The sequence below is a fragment of the Heteronotia binoei genome, chromosome 8 (assembly GCF_032191835.1).
Source record: "Heteronotia binoei isolate CCM8104 ecotype False Entrance Well chromosome 8, APGP_CSIRO_Hbin_v1, whole genome shotgun sequence".
Lineage (NCBI taxonomy): Eukaryota > Metazoa > Chordata > Lepidosauria > Squamata > Gekkonidae > Heteronotia > Heteronotia binoei.
Genome location: NC_083230.1, coordinates 66,699,844 through 66,725,365, shown reverse-complemented (window position 1 = coordinate 66,725,365; position 25,522 = coordinate 66,699,844). Strand labels below are relative to the sequence as shown.

General features: G+C 43.5%; 1 protein-coding gene across 1 annotated transcript in view; it reads right to left on the bottom strand.

Moving 5' to 3' along the window:
* POC1B (POC1 centriolar protein B) overlaps positions 1 to 25,165 on the bottom strand; it is a 56,854-nt gene extending 31,689 nt beyond the window's left edge. The window contains exons 1-6 of the mRNA XM_060245161.1: positions 24,957 to 25,165; positions 23,007 to 23,091; positions 20,378 to 20,549; positions 17,694 to 17,873; positions 13,500 to 13,607; positions 12,612 to 12,727 (exon numbers count right to left, since the gene is read on the bottom strand). Coding sequence (XP_060101144.1) covers positions 12,612 to 12,727; positions 13,500 to 13,607; positions 17,694 to 17,873; positions 20,378 to 20,549; positions 23,007 to 23,091; positions 24,957 to 24,971 — 676 coding nt within the window. The 5' untranslated portion in view covers positions 24,972 to 25,165. The remainder of the gene's footprint in view (positions 1 to 12,611; positions 12,728 to 13,499; positions 13,608 to 17,693; positions 17,874 to 20,377; positions 20,550 to 23,006; positions 23,092 to 24,956) is intronic.
* Between the last annotated feature and the right edge of the window lie 357 nt (positions 25,166 to 25,522).

The window sequence follows — 25,522 nt, the reverse complement described above, 5'->3', positions numbered from 1 at the left end:
TGGACGTCACTTGTTACTGGCCTCCCCCCCTTCATTCCATCCCAGTGCTATAAGATCTGCTGGATCTGGACTTTTATTGTTTTTACCATTGTTTTTATGGTGTAACCTGCCCTGAGCCTGTCCTACGGGAAGGGCAGGCTAAAAATTGAATTAAACAAACAAACAAACAAAACAGTGCTTCGCCGAAAGAGGACAATTCAGACTGGCAAAATTAATCTAAATAATTGTTCTTCTATTTGAAGTCATGTGGGGGAGAGCCTAATTTGGCACACACACCCGACCCACTGCCTAGGCAGATGTCTAGGTCCAGGGCTTAAGGAAGGAAGGGAGAAAGGGAAAGAAAGAAATGGGGGGAAGAAAGGGAAATGAAATGGAGGGAAGAAAAGGTAATAAAGGAAAATAAAGAAATGGGGGGAAGGAATGGGAAAAAAGAGAAATAAAGAAAGGGGGAAGAAAGGGGAAATAAGCAAAACAAAGAAGTGGAAGGAAGAAATTGAAAGAAAGGGAAATAAAGAAATGAGGGGGAAACTTACCTGAACTGTGACAGTGACTTTTCCAGGTTCCGCAGCAATCCAGGCTGCCCAGCCAGGTGCCAGGGAGGCTGCCATGCAGCACAGCTGGGCCCCATGATTCCTCTGGACAGCCTGGCCCTGAGGAGGCTGCTGCACAGCACGGCTGGGCCCCACAATCCTTGCCGGCCAGCTAGGCTCCAGGGAGGCTGCCATGTGGCTCGGCTCAGCCCAGCAATCCCCGAGGGCCAGACTAAGTGATTTCAAGGGCCATTTACAGCCCTCGGGCCGGATGTTCCCCACCCCTGCTCTAGGCATTGGAAGGGTGGTTGCCACCTTCATTCTCCAGAATGTGTAGCGGGATTTCCTGGTCAAAATACTACCTCAGCCAACTCCTAGATATTTTGTAATGTCTAATGAGTGTGGATATGGAAGATCAGGTGGCCACCTTGCACACCTCATCAACTGAGGCTTGTCTAGCAAAAACTACACACGGAATGAGCTGTAATACTGACTGGGACAGGTAGTTTTGTCTTCTTTAGGGTTCTGCTATGCAATATCTGATGCTAATGGCTATACTCGGTATTTTTTTACCTGTGTGTGGTGGTGAAATATCAATAAAAAGTGCGACCATCCAGCAAAAGTATTTGGTCCCCTTAATATAACAATTCAACATTCTTCTATCGTCAAGAGAATGCTATACCCATTCCATCGTATAAGAAGGATGTGGACAGAATGCTGGTAAACATATTTCCTGTGATCTATAGATTGTGGAATTAACTTTTGGTTTGAAGGTTGGATTTGTGCACAGAACCTCCCTTCCTTCTGAAAAATAAAGAGATACTTTACTGAAAGAGCATCCAATTCCAATACTCTCCTGTCTGACATGATGGCAACTAGGAAAATGCTTTTCATTCTCAGATAAGCGAGGACCCTCAGCAACGGTTTTGAGAATGACTCTGGTTAGAGTGGACAAGACAGTGTTAAGCCTCCACTATGAGTCTGTGGTGGCTGAAAAAGAAGTCCCTCAGTCGGAGCACAGAAATTAAGAATGTTTTGAATGTTTAGGACCAGGACCAATGGGCTGAAATTAAATCAGAAGAGTCTCTGGCTCAACATTAGGAAGAACTTCCTGACAGAGCAGTTCCTCAGTGGAACAGGCTTCCCCCGGAGGTGGTGGACTCTCCTTCCTTGGAGGTTTTTAAACAGACACTAGATGGCCATCTGACAGCGATGAAGATCCTGTGAATTTAGGGGGAAGTGTTTGTGAGTTTCCTGCATTGTGCAGGGGATTGGACTAGATGACTCTAGAGGTCCCTTCCAACTGTGAACTTAGGAAGAGGCATTTGAAGTTCCTGCATTGTGTAGGGGGTCAAACTAGATGACCCTGGAGTCCATTCTAACTCTATGTTTCTATGAGATGCTCACTCCCTACACTTACGGTCAGACTGATGCCAACACTACCAGCTGTCTTTTCAATGTAGCTGTTTTTAAACTGGATGATAAGCCATCCTGCAGAAACAAGAGGATAGACTTTGTTTTGAATTTCATAGAGTCATTTTCTGCAGCACAAGCAAAGACCTTCAGGTGGTATTGTAAATCCTGGTAGGAGACTGTCTTTGTAAAATCAGGATGATGCTGGTCACTTGCGACTAATATCCTAAGAGAAGAAGCTTCATCCTTTCCACTTCCATGCAGTCAAACGGTGTCATCTTGGCCAAAGATGACAAATTGGCCTCTCATGTAACATGTCCTGTGAACCTGGAAGAGTTAGTGGATCTTCTACTGACACCTCCCGAAAGGACACGAAGCAAGGGTGTCTTGACCAATAAGGAACCACAACTAGAACCTTGAGATCCCAAATCCAATTGAACATCTTTGGAGGAGGAAGAGGAAGACGATATTGGATTTATATCCTGCCCTATACTCTGAATCTCAGAGCAGTCATAATCTCCTTTACCTCCCCACCCCCTCAACAACAGACACCTGTGAGGTAGGTGGGGCTGAGAGAGCTTTACAGCAGCTGCAAGTGGAGGAGTGGGGAATCAAACCCGGTTCTCCCAGATAAGAGTCCACACACTTAACAACTACACCAAACTGGCTCTCTAGTTGATCGGGGGGAGCAAACTGGTTTCCTCTGCCAGGGGACCGTAAGGGCATCCAAGGCCTCTGCTTTACAATGGAATAATCTGAAGTAGAAGTGGTCCAGTTGGTGTTTGCTGGAAAGCTGGAGAAGTCAACCATTGGTTGTCCGAAGCGGTTGATTTATTGGAAAATCTTGTTGAGGGACCACTACCCGTCAGATGACTCAACAACTCAACCAGACGATCTGAATGTTGATTGTCCCTATCACAAGTTCCACCTTGATGGATCACAGGTGAATCTCGGACCACAGGAACAGACTGCATGTTTCCCTGTGTTGAGCAGAAGATTTGGAACCCCTCTGCTTGTTGATGTGGACTTTGGTGGACATATTATCTCTCCAGATGAGAATGTGAGAGCCTGCAATTTGGGTGGAGAACTGCAAGTAGCCCAGTCTGATTGCCCTCAGCTCCAGGAAGCCTCGATGCCTTTTCCAACTACTGGCCTTGAACAGGTTGATCTCACACCATAGCTCCCCAGCTGCTGAGGCTGGCAACTGTGAATATTCTGAAGGCAATGAGGAATCCAAAAATGCTTGCCGTTAAGCCTGTTTGACGTCTTGGTTCTCCAACAGAGGCTGCATTGCACAAATACTGGGACACAAATTGATAAGACTTGACTTCTGTGAAATAAGAGCCTGATAGGATCAAAGAAACATCTAGAGTAGTCTGGAATAGAACCTCCCCCATTGTATGGTGTCAATCGTGGATATCAAAAGGCTCTGCAGCTTGGCCAGCTGCATTAGAGAAGAGAGCTTGCTCTCGATGACTTGATCTTTCAGGCTTTTATTTTTATTTTATTAAATAACAAAATAATTGTGCTGCTGCAGATACTATAATTACCTTCAGGTGTTCTAAACAACAAGATGGTGTTAGACAACTCTTCTGTAGATTGACAAGGAAAAGCAGAGACCTTTAGAAAATGAGACTAACCCAGTTTCTCACAAGTTGATAATGTTATTTCACTAGCACTTTGGTGAACACCTGAGGTGCTGACATCAGGCCAGAGGGAAGTAAGTGCCCTGATTTGGAAGTGTTTCTCTTCAATGAAGAAAAGAAAAAACTTCCTGTGACCCCTGAGAAAACTGGAATCTGAAAGTAAACCTCCATTGAGTCAGTGGAAGCTGGAGGTTCCTGAGGTTGAAGGAGCTCTGCAACCAATCAAGGAGTCTCCACTCTGAAGGGTTTTGGCATGACAAATTGTTTAAGAATTTTAAAATCCAGAATGGCTCTCCAATCTCCAGACCACTTTGGTAAAATGAAACAATATGGATTAAACCCCAGAGGATTATTCCATGTCCACTCTTTGGGCATTGATTTCCAGTGGCTGCCAAGGTTCAGTTTCTATTCTGAGGGCCCCTGTGAGATGGAGACCTGATGAAACATGCTGGAGGAAAATTGAAAATTTCTACTCTGTAACAATCAGCAGCTATTTCTTTGCCCAGGTGCTGTCTGAGAACTTTCCCTCTGCTGTCGAAAGAGGAGCAGATGGACACTGACTGGAAAGTCCATATAGTCATACCTTGGTATTCTTGGAATCTCTGTCAGAGCAATGTGGCTTACTACCTGTAGGCTTGTTGAGCCAGTTATTGAAACTACCCCTCCAAAATAGCTGGTTGTTGGGCCCCTAGGAAGAGCATCAGTTGTCTTGACAAAATCTAGAAAGGGTATGTTGTGTGCAAGAAAAGAGGAAGAGGAAAATGCCTTCATATAAGGCCAACGTATTGACTTAGGAAGTACCTTCTTCGTATCTCTGGTTTCTACCAGGATCTTCTCTCTTGACTCCCCAAAAGGTCTCTCCCCATAGACGGAATATACTGAGACAACGTTGTTTTGAGTGGTAGTCAGCAAACCAGACCCTCAACCACAGTGTGCATCAAGGGGCTGCTGCTGAGAAAATAGCCCTAGATGAAAATACCATAGTGTCCAGAGTAGAACCTGTAAGAAAGACACCGCTTCTAAAACTGTTAGCTTCCTCCAATAAAATGTTGGTTATCATCCAGCAGAAGAGAACCAGTTTTATACTTCCAAAACTATAGTGGCAGGTGCAACCATGGATGACATGGCAGATGCCCTTACAGCAATGGAAGAACCTTCATATGCTCTTCTGAGGGTGAATTCAGCTTATTCTGTCCAGATTGTCCTTGATGTTGTCCAAACCAACTCATAGGTTTGTATTGCTATCTGTATAACGTCAACAAAAGGAAACTGGAAGGACTTGTAAGCCAAAATGCCCTCAAAACGAGGATGGGGAATTGTCAGGTGGGCAGCTGGCTTAATCAGGATCTTTTACTTGTGTATACAGGAGTCCACGTCCAGAAATTAATGCTTAAAAATATTAGGGACTCTAATTAAGTAAAACAATTAAAATTTATTCCAGAAAAATATAGGCTTACATACAAGATAAAATACTCATAAAATCATTCATACAGTCCTAAGAAAAATAGAGAGAGAGATGGAGACAACACAGGGGTGGACTAACAGGGTGATAATTACCAATCGTAGTCTTTAAGAAGGCTCTAATGGCGACGATAGAGGATGGGGGAAATGGGACCCTCAACTGGCCAAGAATCGGGGATGGATCTAGACAGCGGAGATAGGGTACTGCTAGATTCACACCTGAGTGGAGTTGGGTCAGAGGTTAAATAGGCTACCTTAGACCCTCAGGGGATGGGAGGTACGAGGGAGGAGAAAGGGGAGGCTCTGCAGTGACCATAAGGGCTGGTCACCATAAGGGCAGTGACCATAAGGGCTGCAGTAGCCAATAGCCTAGTTAATCGGTGGCCCCTAATTGGGTGCCCATGACTGACCAACGAACAAGCTTGGTCCAGGGATACCTGGTTGAACTTTCAGGTTGCAATGGACCAGGGTGAGGCTCCAAAATGATAGTTGGGGAGAAGAATAGGAGAGATTGCTGGGTGGGGAGATGCTTAAGACTATCTAAAAGGGTGACAATAGAAAACCAAATCATTGCCTAGGTAACACCCGGTTTACACAAAGGAACTTTGCTCTGGCAGAAGATGGTCGTCCTCTTCTTTAGTCTTCTTCTTGGCACCAGTCTTTGTCTTGGGTTTCGTTGGACAAAGGCTTGGGTGGTCTGGCAGGATCCATGCCTGGATAAGCTTGATGGTTCCATGGGTGGCTCACATCTGTTGTGTACGTGTGCCTCCCGCTGTCCTGAAATGGAGTCTTGGTACTGCTGGAAAATAGCTGGTGTTAGCCTCCCAAAGTGGATTCTATGGTCAAGGCTGAAAACCACTTGGTCTGGATAGCTCCTAACGGCACGCTTTTCTTCCGCTTCAAGATAGAGATGGCGTTGCTGGCGCTCTTCCCGGAACACGGAGCGCTGCTGTAGCAGTGTGGCTGTTAGTAGTCACAAGTCCTTTCCATTATGCAAACCTACGTCCTTCTGTCAGATGTGTGAGAGCTCTGTCTCCAGGCACTCTGGCACCCAGACGGGTGACTACAATGTTCTGGAAATTAGGGGCATTTCCTTACAGACTGGATAGTAAAAAATGAGAAAGCACAAAGCTTTTTTCTTTTTTTAAAACAAAGCCTGGGTATTATTTGTTTGTCAAGGACATTGTTCACTCTGCTCACAACTGTCTCTCAAAATACTCTGGAAAGGGATAAACTTTCTCATAAGAGGACTCTTTTGGAAAAACTCGTTTCCCTTTTTAAAAAAATTCCTGCGGTTGTCCTCACAATCTCCTTTAACATCTGACTCCTCCTGGAAATCCAGGAGAGACAGTGTTTTTGGCCAGCAGATACAGAGAGACATCACTCTTCAAGAACCTCAGAGGTATTTCTGACACTTCAAGATCAATCCCCTCCTCCTCTGATATAAAGTCTCCCTCTTCCTTGCCACTGCACTCATCAGAAAAGTCTTCCCCCCTTTCCTGAGAAGGCTCTTTCTCCCTCTTTTTTGTGGCACCATTTGCTGCTAGGTAGTTATAGTCAGCCAGTCAGCCTTTCTATATACTGTAGACCTGTGGGGGGGAGGGGAAGAGGAGAAGAACTGGGCCCAGCATGTTGCTTTTTACTTTCCCTGTTAACCTTTAAAATCTGTTCCCTTATGGTACTCTCCAGAAAGAGAAAAGATAGGAGGGAAGAGACAGCAACCTGCATCTGCATTGGTTACCTCTCTGAGCCATCTGTGGTGCTGCTCCCATTCGCCTGTATATGTGCTGCTGGCTTAGCTTTGCTTGTCACCAATTCTGGAGCACACTGCCTCCTCTCCAGCTGAGAGTAAAGATTCCTGCAGCACTGCATTGGCCTTTGGCCCCTTTCAGATTTTTGCCACCTAATGGCTGGCTCGTTGAGGAGTCCGCAACAAGCCACTACAGGGTCTTCCGCTCCACAATGCTGGTCGATGTACAGAGCCTCTCGCTCCCCAGTCAATAAAGAAATGTTGCTGCCCTTTGCACCATTAAGTCAGCCCCAAATATTATGCCAATAAAGGTACTGTGACTGTGAAGTCAGCCCCAAAAGGCTTTTGAGTGGCAAGTCTCATAAATCTCTAGTGTCGCTGTGCTTTTTTACTCTGAGGCAAAAAGAAAACAGCTGCTGCAGGGCATGGGAGGACAGTTCTCACCAGCAGAACCTAGGAAAGATCTGTCTGCTTGATACGTTTGGGTTATTTTCCCATTTTTTTGTGGGAGAAAATATTAGAAAGTTAGTCAAATCTTAAGAGTTCAGCAAAATTCTCACAAAGGGGTTGAACAATGGAGCCCAAAATCAAGTGTGGGGGGTTATAATAAAATGCAGAGGTTCTGGAGCTCTGCTCCTGTGAGCTCTGTCGGGGTGTGTGGAGTCCTCCTATACACAGCATGACAGGAGCAACAAGCCAGCAGGTGGATCTATCTGACAGATCAGGTCAGAGCAACCTTGTCAGCAAGCCGGTTCTGGCTGGACAATGACGAAGGGAAAGTACCTGCTGGAGTCAGCAAGAATATGGACTGCCTTGATTGGCTGATGTACATATATAAGGACTGCATTGCCTGTGTATAGTTCTCTCACTCGAGAGGTGATGCTGGCGGAGCACTTTGTTGCTCAGATCTGTGTTTTGTCACTGCACTAGTTACTTTGTATATATTCTGTAAATACACTGTTTTAATACTAGGTGCTGGTGTGTGGCTCACCTTCTTACCGGAGCTCACTATTGTACATATCTCTGTTCCTCACTCTGCACACACACGCAACGATAGGGTTATGGGCCCAGCGTGGTTCCGCTGCGCAGAGGAGTGTTGAGAGCTTTCCGGACGTTGTGGAGGAGCTGGAGGCGAGAGACGCCGTGGAGGACAAAGACGAAGATTTCCAGCTATCTCTCTCTGAGAGCGAGGGGGAGGACAGCAGCCAGCTGTCTGGAGGAGTCGGTGAGATGGCTCAGCAACAGCTTGCCGTGGCCGTGGAGAAACTCACGTCTGCCAACTACACAGTATGGAGCCTGAGGATGGAGCACTTCCTGAAGCGTGAGGGTCGGTGGCTATACGTGAGTAATCGCCCTGCTGCATTATCTCCAGCCGAGACTGTGTTGGCTGAAAAAGCACTTGCTAATATAGTGCTGGCTGTTGGAGATGACCAACTTATCTATGTGCGTGGCAAGGACTCTGTGAAGGCTGCGTGGGATGCACTCAGTGGTGTGTACATTAGAACTACTGCAGGCTCCCTAATGGCCTTGACGCGCAAGATGTTCCGCACGCTGATGCCGGCTGGAGGGTGCGTGAAGGCAGCACATCAAAAACTTAACAGACTGTTTTGTTGAACTTGAGACCCGGGGTAAGACTATTGCTGATGATGATACGGTGTACATACTGTTATCATCTCTATCGCCGGAGTTCTCGCCGCTCATTACCTCGTTGGAGATGGTGGACGTGGCTGCACTAACCATGGAGTATGTGTGTGCGCATCTTTATGATTTCCAGGAGTGAATTGCAGCTGTAATCCATCCAGGAGTGTCGGCTGGTGAGCGTGTGTCTGCAGGAGTGTCTGGGAAAGTGTCCAGGCAGGAGCCGGTTTGTGCTGCTGGCAGGCAGCCAAAGCCTGAGTTGGAGCCAAGAGCGTTGGCAGTGAGGCGTTGCTACAGATGTGGATCTGCATCGCACCTCTTGCGTGCCTGTCCCGAGGCAGGGAGGCGACGTCATCAGGGGCAGCGGAGACAGATGACCACAAGCAGCCGTGAGGAGGAAGCCCAGCTGGTCACATCAGCAGCAGCAAGTGCCGGGTCGCAGTGGATTTTAGACTCCGGTGCTACAAGTCATCTCTGTTATGAGAAAAGCCTGCTGAAAGATATTGAAAGCCCCAATCTCTCCCACGTGCGATTAGCTGATGGGTCGTCTGCTGCTGTGGAATGTGTTGGGAGTGTTAATTTTCCCTTGTTAAGGTGCACGTTCCAAAATGTATTGTGTGTTCCCACTCTAAGATCAAACTTACTTAGTGTCAGTACTTTAATTGATGATGGCTTTGAGGTACTGTTTAAAAAGGAATGTTGTGAAATTCTTGGAGGTGGGGGGAAGTTGCTGGCTACTGGCATCAGGGCTGAGAATGTGTATGTAATTAGAAGTGAGTCTATCCATGCAGCTCAGGTCACTAACGTGCCAGTGCATGACAGATGTATCCACCTAATTCATCGTAGGCTGGGGCACTGTGGGTTTCACGCCCTAAAGAAAACCCTGCAAATGATGCCAGATGTGAAAGTCAAACCATGTAAATGCTTTTTAGACTGCCAGGTCTGTAAAAAGACAAAAAGCAAGGCTTGTGCTGTGGCAAAGCAAAGCACTAGGGAGACTAAACAGGCTCTAGAACTGCTTCATCTAGATGTCCTGGGCCCTTTTCCCGGGAGCCATTCGGGGAAACGGTTCTGTTTAGTGGTAACCGACGACCACTCAAGGTTCTCATGGGTGTTTGCAATGGAGCATAAGTCGGATGTGTATAAATGTTTCACACAGTGGGCAAAAGCTGTGGAAAGGCAGCTAGACTTAAAGATAAAAGCCGTTCAATCAGACCGTGGGGGAGAGTTTACCTCCAATAACTTCAAACATTGGCTAGAGAGCAGAGGGATTGCTCAGAGACTAGCAAACCCTGCAACCCCACAGGAAAATGGGCTAGCCGAGAGGCATGGTGCCATCCTCCAGGGGTTCATGTATGCAATGTTGGAGGATGCTAGTCTACCATTTGTGTATTGGGCAGAAGCCATGAATTCTACAGTCTATACATACAATAGAGTTTGGACTAGGGCTACATGTGATATACCTTATAGAAGGTTGTATGGAGAGCTGCCTAACATAAAGTTCTTGAAGGTATTTGGTACCCAGGCATGGGTTAATATTCCCTTAAAGAACAGAAGAAAGGGAGGTGACCGGGCGGTTTGCCTGACTTTCCTGGGCTACGAGCCAGGAACTAAAGCTTATCGGTTTTGTGATAAGAGGGCAAAAATCACCTACAGCCGTTCTGCTAATTTTAATGAACAGCGCAGCTGGCTAAAACTACACGGCTCTGAGAGTGCAACTGTTTTGCTGCCGTGTGCAGATAACAGTTCTGGGGCAGAGCAAAAGGAGATAAAACAAGAGCCAAGATCTCCAGGTTGGGAGGTGGTATCGTCAGAACCTCCAAATCAGGAGGTGGTACCGTCAGGACCTCCAGCTCAGGAGGTGGTATTGCCACAATCTCCAGCCCAGGAGGTGGCAACGAGTGAGCCTAGAGGGAGTGAACCCAGTGTAAGTGAGCCCAGTACAAGTGAGGGGCCACGGGTGTCCTCTAGAGTAACGAAAGGCATTCCTCCTGTGAGATATAGGTGTCCAGAAATAACGCTGGTTACTGTGCCTGTGTCGTGACTCGAGCCTGGGGTAGGAAACGGCGGCTGCTAGCGTCCCGGCAGTCAGCCAGAACTTTTGCAGCCGGCTGAGGTTTTCAAGTAGCAGCACAGAAGTTATCTCAAACAGTCCAATTAGTCAAAACCATAAATCAGTCTGAGCCGAGGGATAAAGCAGGAAGCGTAAACACAGGAATGCTGAGGGTCTGGTAACCGGAGAGAATAGATACGAACGAAGCCGAAATACCAAAACAAGTCCACAGAGCAGAGTCACAGTCCAGAGTTCCGAAGTCCAAGGTCCAAGCCGGGTCAGAAATACGCGGGTTCTCACAGAAGTCACGAGGGTGCAGAGCGCGGTCACGTTCCAGGAGGATCGTTCGTTGCCAGCACAGTTTGCCAAAAGGCCAGGGTTGCAGATATACTGTGCTGGCTTGTTAACCCATTAGTATGCCAGGCTTAGATCTCTCCTCCCCCTCATGCGTGCTTCGCTTCTCCTGTTTCTTATCTCCTGCCGTCTCCTTTCACGGAGCCGGCTAACAGGTGGTGGAGATTCAGGAGGGGATGAGCTGGGGCCCGGCGTGGCCTGATCAATTCCAGGTGGCTCCTGCTGCCGACTTGCCTCCTCAGGACTTACGTCCAGAGCTGTTAAAGGCGCCTGCTCTGAGCTAGCAGGGGCTGGGTCAGGAGCGGGCATGACAGCCTGAGCCTGAAGGGTTTAAAGAGATGTTAAAGAAGAAAGCAGCAGCATGGCAGGCTTGGTGCTCAGAGCATGAGGCACGACAAAGGGAGTCTGAGACAAAGCATCAGAACTCAATGTCAGACCAGGACTATGATGAAAATGAGTACCTGGGTTGAAAGGGGAAAATGACAAAGTGCTAAAAGTATGATGGAAATACTGCTGACTGGTGAACAACGTAGTTGCATGTGAATGAACAGTGTAAACATTGTAAAAGTTGTAAGAGTTGTGAAATGCCTGAATATGTCGGACTAGGAGGTGTGTCGGTGTGTGTGGAGTCCTCCTTTACACAGCATGACAGGAGCAACAAGCCAGCAGGTGGATCTATCTGACAGATCAGGTCAGAGCAACCTTGTCAGCAAGCCGGTTCTGGCTGGACAATGACGAAGGGAAAGTACCTGCTGGAGTCAGCAAGAATATGGACTGCCTTGATTGGCTGATTTACATATATAAGGACTGCATTGCCTGTGTATAGTTCTCTCACTCGAGAGGTGATGCTGGCGGAGCACTTTGTTGCTCAGATCTGTGTTTGTCACTGCACTAGTTACTTTGTATATATTCTGTAAATACACTGTTTTAATACTAGGTGCTGGTGTGTAGCTCACCTTCTTACCGGAGCTCACTATTGTACATATCTCTGTTCCTCACTCTGCACACACACGCACCGATAAGCTCCTGCTCAGAATGAGGCCTGAAAATAGGCAAAGCCTAGCCTAGCTGATCTCCCTACTGAAGTTGACTCCCACCAGGAACAGGAAGTGAAGAAATTTGTTCCTGCCTCCCTAAACATAGGATGGGAATCACCCACAAGATGTCCTCCATCTCAGAGGGAGAGCAGCTTACAATCACCTTTTCCTTCCCTTCCTCACAACAGACACCCTGTGTGATAGGTGAGGCTGAGAGCTCTGACAGAAACTGCTCTTGAGCAGAACAGCTCTGAGAGAGCTATGACTGACCCAAGATCACTCCAGCAGTTGCATGTGGAGGAATGAGGAATCAAACCTGGTTCTCCCAGATAAGCTCTCTACTGCAAACTTAGCCACTACATCAAACTGGCTCTCAGTCTGAGAAGATAAGACTTGCTGGAAAAGACAATAACACTAGGAAAATCTAAAGGTAGTAGAAAAACAGGAAGACCCAACATGAGATGGAATCACAATAAAGGAAGTTAAAGCTTTCAGTTTACAAGAGCAAGGTTGTTAAGATAGGACATTTTGATGGTCATTATTTCATAAGGTTGCCATATGTCAGACACAATTTGATAGCATATAACACACACACAAAGCTACCGTCTGAATTCATGGTAAACGGAATATCTGAAAGGGGAGCTTCCTACAGTTTTAACCTTATACCTTATCAGCTTGTAAAGAAATTACAAAGAGGTTTTGTAATCCTGAGCTGCATGAACAGTTTACCTTGATGATTTTGCAATAACTTGTTTGTTCGAATGTCCCATATCTTTACTGTGTGATCAGAACCTGCACAAGCTATGCATGTACCATCTGGATTGAAGTCTACATAGTTGGCAAATCTACAAGAAAACAACATAAATAACTTTGTCATTGTTTAGGAACAGTGGCACCCACTTGGATTAACTCTTAAGACCCAGTTTGTTTTAAGATTTCATTCTTATAGAAGGAAATTGTGACAGCACAGAAATAGCAGATATAATTACATTCTGCTTCACTTACACACAGTCATGATTACTAATTAAATTTCTCCATCCCTCATCATTTGAGAGTTTAGAACAGCAAAAAACTCTTTTTTTTTGCTAAGTATCTTTTGCTAAGTTAAAGAGGAAGTAACTAACTGAATTACTAATTGAACAGAGAAGAGGAACATGAAACCATATGTCTCTTTCCTATGTGCAAACTGGTCTTGAAACTAAGGCTTTTTACATTTACCATGGATAAGGAATAAAAGAACAAATGAACAATTAAAAGGAATATACTACTAACAGGATATAGCCACATATACTGCTGTGGAAAGCCTTGAATTGCTATAGACAGAACTGCCCAAGGTAAACATTCCAATTGTGGAATATTTTACAAGAAGTTAGAGAAAATGAACAGTCTCAATTCAGAAGAAAAGTACAACTGAAGTCTACCATAAAAAAATAAACTGTTAGAAATGAATTTGTTTTTATTCAGAGTACTAAAAGTTACTAGTCAGATCATTCCTTAATGAACCATAACACCCTTACAAGTTTCTTATGAAACCTGCTCATAGAGCAATTGGAAATATAGAAGGACTGAAGTCATCAGTAAAACACGTCTGCATTTTAACATTTGAAAGGCACTTACCCATCACGGTCTGCTATGTTATCAACACATATTTTGTTTCTTACATCCCAGACTTTAACAGTTTTATCTTCACTGCAAGATACTATTAATCTCCCATCAGGTGAATATCTAGAAAGGCAATACAGAGTAAGTAGTTTATAAATTCAAAGATTGTTCAGTGTTTGAATACTGGATGAACAATCCTTATTAAAGCAGAAGACAAATTTCTACTTTGTCCAGTTTTTCACATCCAGTCACTGTGACATACAAAAATGAAAAAGTATGAAATGGAAAATAAAAATAAGACTTCATATCTGTCTTTTTTTAAAAAATAAAAAGTTTAATGAATTCAAAATAAGTACAAAAATAGGAACATTATAAGATTAGAACAGCATTTAACATACACTAATGAAACATATAGGCAGGCTATTGGAATAGAGAAGGTAGTGATCTCTCTCGGCTTGGCTTCGCGAACGAACGAAGATTTAAGAAGGGTGCAATAGTCCACGTCTGCTGCAGGCTCGCTGGTGGCTGACAAGACCAATGCGGGACAGGCAGGTCCGGCCATAGTGGCTGCAGGGAAAAGTCTGATTTAGGGTTGGTGCTGTAGCAGTGCGATTCTTCCTCAATCTCCTTTTGTCCTCAAGACCAGCTATGCGTGCGTTCTCAAAAGAAGAGACAGCCTGGTGGATGGTGTGCCTCCATGCTTTGCGATCTGAGGCTAGGTCAGACAACTGGTGATGGTTGATGCGACAGGTGCCAAGGGATTTCTTCAAGGAGTCCTTGTACCTCTTCTTTGGTGCCCCTCTATTTCGATGGCCGGTGGAGAGTTCGCCATACAGGGCAATCTTGGGAAGGCGGTGGTTTTCCATCCTAGAAATATGCCCTGCCCAGCGCAGCTGCGTCTTCAACAGCAGTGCCTCGATGCTGGTAACCTCCGCCCGCTTGAGAACTTCAGTGTTGGTCACAAAGTCACTCCAGTGGATGTTGAGGATGGTGTGAAGGCAGCGCTGATGAAAGCGCTCAAGGAGTCGCAGGTGATGACGGTATAAAACCCACGATTCAGAGCCGTAGATGAGGGTTGTCATCACAACCGCTTTGTAAACATTGATCTTTGTGCCTTTTTTCAGATGCTTGTTGCTCCACACTCTTTTGTGCAGTCGGCCAAAGGCACGGTTTGCCTTTGCCAGCCTGTTGTCAATCTCCTTGTCGATCTTAGCATCTGAGGAGATGATGCACCCCAGGTAGCTGAACTGCTGGACTGTCTTCAGAACTGATTCACCCACAGTGATGCAGGGAGGGTGATAATCTTCCTGGGGTGCAGGCTGGTGGAGAACTTCTGTCTTCTTCAGACTAACTTCTAGGCCGAATAGCTTGGCAGCCTCTGCAAAGCAGGACATCATATGCTGCAGAGCTGATACTGAATGGGAGACGAGTGCAGCATCATCAGCAAACAGTAGCTCTCGGATGAGTTTTTCCATTGTCTTGGAGTGGGCCTTTAGTCGCCTCAGGTTGAACAGGCTGCCATCGGTGCGATAGTGGATGTAGACACCATCGTCATCATCTAGATCTACTGCGGCTCTTTGAAGCATCATGCTAAAGAAGATCGTAAAGAGAGTTGGCGCGAGAACGCAGCCTTGCTTTACACCTGTGCCTATTGGGAAGGTCTCCGAGAGGTCGTTGCAGTGTCTGACTTGGCCTCGCTGGTCTTCGTGTAGCTGGATGATTATGCTGAGGAACCTTGGGGGACATCCTAAACGTTCCAAGATTTGCCACAGGCCTTTCCTGCTAACAGTATCGAAAGCTTTGGTAAGGTCGACAAAAGTCACATATAGACCCTTGTTCTGTTCCCTGCATTTCTCTTGGAGCTGCCTGAGAACAAATACCATGTCGGTGGTGCTCCTGTTAGCTCTGAAGCCGCACTGGCTCTCTGGGAGGAGTTCTTCTGCAATGGCGGGCACCAGTCTGTTCAGGAGTATTCTGGCAAGGATTTTGCCTGCGATGGAGAGCAGGGTTATCCCCCAGTAGTTGGAGCAGTCTGACTTTTCCCCTTTGTTCTTGTAGAGGGTGATGATGATTGTATCGCGAAAGTCCTGTGGTAATTTGCCTTGTTCCCAGCAGGTGACAAGTACTTTGTGAATATGTAATACTGTGCCCCCATGCTTCCAGATCTCTGGTGGAATTCCATCAACTCCTGCTGCCTTGCCACTTTTCAGTTGCTTGATGGCTTTAACAGTCTCTTCTAGGGTGGGGATCTCATCCAACTCTGTTTTCACTGGTTGAAGTGGGGTGAGGTGGATTGCTGAATCTTGAACTACGCGGTTGGCACTGAAGAGAACCTGAAAATACTCTGACCACCGGTTCAGTATGGATGCCTTGTCTGTGAGGAGCACTTGGCCGTCTGCACTACGCAAGGACTCTGAGTCTGTGTGATCACCATGCAAAGAAAAATCAAATCCAATTTACAATTTAACAGCATCAGATAAAAAGCTGTGAACAAAAGAACTGCAATAACAAGAGCCTCTTAATAGCATACGGCGACACAAGATTAAAATATTAAATTGAGAGATTTAATTTTCTCTGGAATCATATTGTGAGATGACATAAAATCTAGGACAGGAAACCATTTCTCAGTGAAATCAGAAGATCTAGGAAATAATTCAGATTTTTATAAACTATCAGTAATCTTATCCATCATGTATATATTCCTAACATTATCAAACTAAGAGAAACGTTAGGTGCTGTGTTAGTTTTCCATTCTGAAGCAATGGCTGCAACTAATAGGACTGAAATTAAAAATAGTTCTCTTCTGATCTTCAGTATAGCAAGATGTCGCTAAAAGTTGAGGAATACTACTTCAGGCCTAAGCAGGAACTCATAACCTGATATCTGATAAATGTTATCTAATACCAAGGCCCAAAATTTATGACTGACTTTACAACACCACCAACAGTGATCAAAGGATCCCACTTCACCACACTGCTTCCAACATAGAGGTGAGGGTGACTGTCTTGAGCACCGACAGTGTAACCCCATGCAAAGTTACACACTTCTAAGCCTATTGACTTCAATGGATTTAGACAGGTATAACTCTGCACTGTTAAAAGTATGTTTAAATAAAATGTTCCAGTTGCACTGGGAACATTGTGAGAATCAGAAACAAACATCTGAAGAGAACTATCAAGAAGTACATCACAATATAATGTAGAAACCTGGGCTGGATTTACAGGCAATTGACCATGTGAGTGCTGTATTCAGGGGAACTGTCATGAACTACCTATTCAACTATCCACTTAACTGTTGAAATAGATTCTAAACACAGTTAATCTTTACAGGTGCAGCCAAGCATGACATTAACATTCGTTTTAGTGAGGAAACTGACATGTGAATGACACCATAAGAATAATCAAACATCATGAAACATGTAGGCATCAAACTCATACAAAAGTTAAGGATTTTGCTTATGATGTTGGCCAGTCACAAGAAATGAGCTCAGCTGCTTCAAAAAAATCATCCTCAATATATCTGCTTCTCAACATGGCCCCACCTGTGTGGATACTTAAATCCAGAGACTGGGACCATGAATAGACCACATGGCTCTTTCTACAAGTTTGAGAAAGTTTGTAGGTTTTCAGAAAAAAATCTGAAATAAAACATGAAGGGTTAATTTCCACCCCCTCCAAATAATAGAAGCAACACCTGTACACTTAAGAAATGAATGTCCTTTGCAGTAGCCATTGTGGGGTGGCTAGGCAACTACAATGATATTGCCAACCTTCAAGCCTTAGTTTCTGTGAATAAAAGGCAGTAGGAGGGGACAGAGCAGACTCATTGGGGTCAGGCCTGGCAACAACCACGTGCAACCCAGTCTGCATGCTACAACTCAGCAGCAGCCACCAAAGGCAGGTGCATTTATCCTAATAAATTCAGAAATCAAAGTGGTATATGCTTTGTTAAATCTGTTTAAATAAATTCATATAGGGTTGTCAGCCTCCAGGTGGGGCCTGGAGATTTCCCGCTTTAAACTGATCTCCAGCTAGCAGAGATCAGCTCTCCCAGAGAAAATGGCTTCATTGTATTCTTAGGGATACTCCACATTTAACATATTGCCACTAGAAGAACCATGAGTGCAGCAGGTCTTAGAAAGAGAAAAACTCTGCTAGGACAACATTGGAACTTCGACTTTTCAGAAAAATAAGAAATATAGACACTCACTTTGCACAGCGCACCCAATGAGTGTGCTGAGATAAGGTAAACAAAACACTCTGACTATATATACTCCACACTTTGATGAATCTGTCATTGGATGCAGTTACTAGGTATTGGCTGTCAAGTGAGAAGTTTACACTGCGGACTGATGCGGTATGGCCTTTTAATGGTGTGGATTCGCCATGACTGTGAACAAAACAAAATAAAAATTGCATCTATATTAGCCCTACAATAACATAGTAAAAGAAATCAAAAGTTTACAGTTCTATTCACTTTTCTCTCAACTTGCAGTTTAAATATGATTTATATTTTCAAAAGAAGACCTGCTAGGTTAGCATGTTTCTTTAACATGACAGCTTTGTACAAAAAAGCAAATCTCAATTACAATCAGGGCTTTTTTTGAGCAGGAATGCACAGGAATGCAGTTGGCCAAGGCTCCAGCTCAAAAAAAGGCCTCTGGCAGAGGGAAGGCACTAGGCAGCCATGTGCTCCCAGACTGCACGCTCTGTCCTCTCTGCTGCCTCCAGCCTCCAACGGGCTTGCGAAGAAAGTGAGAAGCATGGAGCTGCCCACGAGTGCCCCCTCCTTTGAGAAGCTGGGTCTGCTGCTGCCCACTGTCCCACACATGGCTCTCTCTCTGGCCATGTTTTGGGGGAGCGAAACAAGGTCTCTCATTGGGCTGTGTGAGAACACACATCCCTCTAATGTACTGTTTTGTATCAATATGCCGAAAGTAACCTACTGAACAGGTGATGGCACTTCCAGTGATGTCAGGGGGTGTAGCCTAATATGTAAATGAATTCCTGTTGGGCTTTTTATTAAAAAAAAAAAAAGCCCCAATTACAATATGTTTACTCAGGGACCAACCAAATTAGCACAGCCAGGGTGGATAAAATAGCTCAGTCAGGCTGGATAAATATATATATATATTTAGTTTTTAAAAAATCAGATTTTAAAAATTTGAACTGGATTTTTAAAATTTAAATTAGATTTTTTTCAATAAAAAAGATCTATTTAAGATTTTGAGGAAAAATCTATTTAAAGATAGCTTTCTATTAAATATACATTATAGCCAAAAGGGTTTTCATCATGAGATAAGAATTATTTTTTAACTTATGCAGTATGAGACTATATAGTATATGATGACTATATACACACAACGTTTAAAAAGTTTCATAAACAAATTCCATTAATTCATTCATTAGGGACCCAACATCTCATTCTCCCTGAACTTTTGGTAAGATTTTGGGTAATTTTTCTACCCAACAGATACTGTCACAGGTGCTTGGTTTTGCAGTTCTCAAAACTATGAATTTGTGTCTGTAGGCCTCTGATACTAAACTTACTGCAGACACCCAGCAGAGCCTGCTATTGCCCAGACCTCCTGAGCTCAGCCTCCCCTGCCTGCTGTGTGTGGTGGCTGCATGCACCTGTAATTCCAGCTGCTGGGGAAACTGAGGCTGGCGAATCGCATGAGCTCAGGAGTTCTGGGTTGCAGTGGCTATGTATGTGGTTGGGTGTCTGCACTAAATTCAGCATCATCTTAACAGCAACAATGTTTTAAAATAAACATATACAGCTGAGAAAGAAACCTCAGTCCTAATGCTCCTTTGCAAAACTATGTACCCAGAAGCAACCCCTTACCTCTTAAGTACTAAGTTTTAATAAATTCAATGAAGAAAATATTGTTTGGGGTGGAATAAGTTTAGATAAGGAGAAGATGTTAAGAGCAAAGTGTGAGGGACAAGCAGTACAAATGAAAGCAAAACTTTTTGAGCAGAACACTCCAGCAGTCTTCAGATCTTTGAGTGCAGCTTTATGGATGTTTAAGCAAATACAATAATCCATATGCTATATTATGTTCTTGTTTTAGTTAAATAAAACAATTATTACAGAAATACAGAATCCTCTTCAAGTTAATACTTCTGAAATAGTTTGGTTTCCTATTTTAGAATATCTAATGGCTCAAGTTGAAATTTCTGATATAATAGAAAAATATTATTTGTATTAGCATTTAATTTAATATTTTATGTAAGCAACAAGACAAGTTAACTTTTATTTAATGTAGTATGATGGTCATATAGTTAATCTATTAATATTTTGGTATGAGAAAATTATATATATATATATATATATATATATATATATATATACATACACCAAAGCAAGAGAGGTAGCAATTAGGCAAAGTCTTTAATCAGCAATGCAAATACAGAGTGCTGCATGTACAAATTTGTGTAGCAGGATATAGCCTTTCAGATTTTTTGGTTGTAATGATTACTACCTAAAGAGAAGCTGGTTTTGCTGGGACTAAGGGAAAAGGGTAGCATCGCTTGGTGGAGAACTGGGACAGATGTGGGGCTTTGCTGAGCTTCCAGGACACAAGCGAATAGGGTTTGAAAGTCTTTCACAGTTGCTGCTGCTGATGCTGCTGCTGCTGCTGCTACTACTACTACATCATCTCCTTCATTTAATCTGACAATATATCCAGAACAAGCACTATGAAATGGGAGTCTGTAGCCATGCACCTCAGGTAAATTCAGAAGAATGCAGGTTAGTATTTGTCATTAATATCTTCTACCAGAAAATACCAAAAAAAAAGGATAAGCCCTAAATCTCAGGCTCTTTCAATATTGCAACTGATGTAAAAGAAAATGAAATGGAAAACTTTATTTCTCAGTAATACTTACATACAAGGAATCCAAAGTCTGGCTGTCCTATCTTGAGAAGCAGATGCTAGCAGCTGTCCATCTGGCGAAAACTCTACACTGGTTACACCTTCCATGTGACCCACAAATCTGAAAGCTTTCGAATTTGGCCTTAAATTCCATATCATAAGAAACCTGTCCAATGAAGATGTGGCTGGCAAGAAATAGTCATAACACCCTTGACTATAAAAGCAACATACCAGGACCATTGCATCCACCATATTATAAGATAGACCAAGTTTTTATTTTGTATATGCTACATCCTGATTCTTTTACTTTCAATTCATGAGTTATTGTAGGGTAACATGCTGAATCTAATATAAATGTCAATTTGCATCAGACTGAAATCGAAGGGGGGAAATGATGGTCTGTTATGAATCAGGGAGGGGGAAAATACATAATTGTCAATTCCCCTGAACCATATAAAAGCACCAGAGATAGCTAAAGAGATGACCAAGCTTCCCTAGTCATAATTAATTTTATCAGACCCAGGCTCTGTGGTAAAAAGAAATAGCATCTCTACAATTTACAGAAATTAAGAAGTTTGATTATAAAAGGCACATTTGATATTATTGGTCACCCCTGCCTTAGCCTCTTCTGTCTCCAGCAAGAGAAATTAATGTTAGCTCTTCTTCTGTCAGTTCTAACTGTAACAACCAAAACATTTCTCAAGTTTACCGGACAATTTCATCCATTTGTATTATTCCCACCCCTATTATCTTCTCTCTGCGTTCCTAAAATAGAAAGTCATTCTATAAAATTTTGGCACAGAGTCTAACTTTCTGGAGTGATTGTCACATGAGATTTTAAACCAAGAATTAAAAGGTGTTATAATTTATAGTGTTATAATGAGATTAATTAGGATTTTACATTCCTTTTTAATACTTGCAAAAATTACAGCAAGAAATGGATGAAACTGTCCAGTAAATGCAAGAAATGTTTTGGTTGTTACAGTTAAAACTGACAGAAGAAGAGCTAACATTAATTTCTCTTGCTGGAGACAGAAGAGGCTAAAGCAGTGGTGGCCAAACTTTCCTAATGTAAGAGCCACAAGACATGAATGTCAGAGGCTTGAGAGCTGCAAGACATGAGCATCAGATGTGGGAGGGAGGGAAGGAAGGAAGAAAAATAGATAGAGGAGGGAGGAGAGAAGACCAAGTAGCATTCTCCAAGCTGCCAGCTGGCTCGGCTTGGAGAAGTGATTTAAAGAGACAAATGCCTTCTCCAAGCCAGCCAACAGGGCAGTGAGAGCTTAAGAGCCGCACAATATGTGTGAAAGAGTCACATGTGGCTCCCGAGCCACAGTTTGGCCACCCCTGGGCTAAGGGAAAAGGACCCTAGTGATCCAGTTCTACTGTGACACTGTGTTATTAGATTTCTTTCCAACCTGTGAAAACCAGTGTCCCTAGATGTACACAGCTATTTAAAGTGCCACCCAAGCACTCAAATTACTCTTGGAACACAGCTGTTTCACCACACAATGGACTCAGCCTTAAAATAATTTCATAGCAGTCATAGAACTATAAAGAATCAATACAATAAATTGACAGGAGGCAGTAATGTAGGAGACAGGCTACGGCTCAGTAGTCCTGTATCTGTCTGGCATGAAGAAAGTCCTGGGTTTAATTCCTGGCATCTCAGTTAAGGAATAGGCAGTAGGTAATGTGAAAAACTACCACCTGAAACTCTGGAAAGTTTCTGGCTAGTACTGACTTTGATGGATGAATGGTCTAAGATTCAGTATAAGCAGCTTCCTATGGGTTTAGGAAACTATGTCTGTATAGTCAAATTCGAATCCAGTAGCATCTTAAAGATACCCTGAAAATCTTGTTGTTCGCTAAGATGCTACTAGACTGTTCTACTGTAGGCCAGCATAGATACCTGCTGAAACTATGTTCAATGTATGTATCAGTGAAATATATACAAAGCAGTAACAACCATACAAACACTTTCTATGGAGACCAAAAGTTACTTTGGAGTTAACTTTATGGATAGCTGTACCATCACACAAGGATAACTGAAATATACATTCGTGGCTATGTCAACAGCTTTCGTTAAACATCTGTCTTGGTTCAAATTTGCAGGTGGTACTGAGCATGTCTGAGATAAAACAGTCAGGGAAGCCTATAAACAGAGTTTTAAATTCTTCATAATAATTTCCCCAATTATATTATAGATAAGGAAACAGACACCCCATGTTTTGAGCAACTGAGAATTTTCAACACTCAATCTGTACAGGAAGCAAGCTGTACTTCTTCATCCGGCAAACCAGAAGTGAGTTACAAAAGACTCTTTACATATTGAAGGTATATTTCAGTTCTTCTCATCTTAAAGCCAGCAGGCTCTCCTATCATTCCAGGGCACCTACTAACGGAAGAAGCCGCCCTCTAATTTCTGCTCCAATTTCACCACATTATTACAGACCAACTGCACTGGATTTTTCCTAATACTTACTCCACTATGGGACAAAGAATTCAAAAGACTCCACGGTGAAGAGTTTTCATTAGGGAACTTTTTTTTTTTTACTTTGACACACAATAGATTTGTCAATGAAAATTCCAACAAAAGACTATGAATCCTTTGTTCATATGAGCTTCAGCAAAGAACTTACCTAATACTTTAGTATTTGGACTGAAGGCAACACAGGTTACTGCATCTTTGTGGCCTTTAAAATGACGGATCAAAATAGGATCCTCCTAAAAAAAGAAAACTAGCATTTAAATAAAATAGGAACATAGTTTACTGAAACAAGAAATAAGTTGTTTCCACATATAAAATTCCAGAATAAAACTTATTAAGTCTTTAAAGTGGCACAATCCTGTCTATTATAACTTAGTTGGTAAATTACTAATCCACTGAACTTTTCCTTTGCAAGTTTGAGGCAAAACTTGCAGCTTGTTTTGCAATTTACTTGAGGTGTAGTACCTAATTTAAAACTATTCAACATTAAAGTCACAGCAGGCATGAGAAATGTTGACTGAGGGGTAACATTACAGATGTTTGCATGGGATAGAGAAGGTATAGAAAGAAGTACTTTTCTCCCTTTCTCACAATACAAGAACTTGTGGACACTCAATGAAATTGCTGAGCAGTTGGGTTAGAAATGATAAAAGGAAGTACTTCTTTACTCAAAGGGTGATTAACACATGGAATTCACTGCCACAGAAGGCGGTGGCAGCTACAAGCACAGACAGCTTCAAGAGGAAATTGGATAAACATATGGAGCAGAGGTCCATCAGTGGCTATTAGCCACAGAGTACTGATGGAACTCTCTGTCTGGGGCAGTGATGCTCTGTATTCTTGGTGCTTGAGGGGGGGCACAGTGAAAAGGCTTCAAATGTCCTGGCCCCACTAATGGACCTCCTGATAGTACCTGATTTTTTGGCCACTGTGTGACTGGATGGGCCATTGGTCTGATCCAACATAGCTTCTCTTATATTCTCAGTTTGTAATATGACTGAACATGATCAGGGATAACCAAAACTTTACCACAGCAAAGCTCGTATATCTGCCAGTCTCTCCAATGCATACTTGTCTGTTCCCCAGATCAACAGAAGTAAAACTATGGTATCCTAAGGCAACAGGGCAGAGAGCTTGCATTTGCAGTTTAGCACATACTTGAATTGCACTGCTTCATCTGTAAATTGTGGCATATTTGCAGATAAGGTTCATCACCATTGATATAAATCAGTGAAATTTGGTGGATTCATTGGCCTGTCTTCCTGGAATGGTTGCACTATGTACAGATTTCTTGGATTATCTGTAATTTGGAGAAATTTTTCCACTACAACCTTCTCTGTTCAAGTTGAATGTCTATGTACAAAAACCCTTGTTTCACAATAAATAATCCAGATAACACTTTTGTCATGCAAGCAATGTAATCTGGGCAGAATAAACTGGTCATTCATATCATGTGATCTGAATTATCCCCTTACTTCAAAATGCGCATGCTTATGACCAAGATACACTCAATCGTCAACAATGTTTTGTGTTCTTTTTCCACCCCGGTATGACCTTTACAGCACTAAAAATGCTCGGGAAATGCTGCTCTAATCATTATGTAGGTTAAGAATGCAGCGCGAGATACGGGGGGAGGGGGGAAGCATCTGATCGAGAGATCTGAGTTTGCTCTGAGGAAACTTCCCTTCATTGAACAACTCACACAATGAATAACTGTAGTAGTCTGTTGCAGGCAAAACAATAAGGGATGCTGGTGCTAGTCTTTAAAAGTGACTAGTGTACGAGAGCATAAGTTTTGGCCAGTCTGATCCCACGTCACTAGATGAAGTCGTACCATTAATTAGAAGATTTACACACAGATGCGCGCACAAACTGACTGAGTAACACTTCATGAATCTGCAGCTGCAGAAGTGGGCTCTAGTCTACGAAAGTTTATGCTAGAAGAAAATGTTAGTCGTCAAAATTCCTTTCGTCACAACAGACGTGCCAGTCTAACTGACAACGCCCTTATAAGCTGGGAGGCTTTGGAAATGGATGCCCAACAACAACCAATGGAAAGGGGAGATAGTCTTGCCCCGCGCCTGCCTCGTCCTCTTCGTACCAGTACAGACGCCATCCCTGCCAGCGGACCAGGCGCCGTATTCACTTTCCACTTCACCGGTTTCCCGGGCCCTGTCGAATCCCCCGCGCTCCAGACCACCTCAGTCGAGCTCCGATCCCTATCCTTCAGAAAGGAAAAATCAATTTCCGTTAATGTGAGGTCAATCCAGACTTCATCCCTTTTACTCAAACTAAGAAATTGCTTGGGGAGGGGAGGGTGGGAATCATCGACCCAGCCATTCAAATTCAAGCTCGGGCATCCATACAATAGGCGCTCGACTCGCCCTTAAAGCAACCGCGTTTCTGAGGCGGTTGAAGACGCGGTGGAGATGTAGCCTAGCAACAGCGTGTCTCCCAGACGGGAGTGTATGAGCGGGGCGTAAAGCGATTACAAAAACTTGTTCTAAAGCGGGTTAGGTAGGGAGCGGTTGTGAGAGGCTGGTGAAGAAACGGGGTGTTCAGCAAGGAGCTGAACTGGGTGTAAGATCGCCAGCATTAAACGTTGTTGCTGAGAAGAAATCGAGGTACTCTCTAATAGTAGCTGGTGTCATTATTAAGAAATGATTT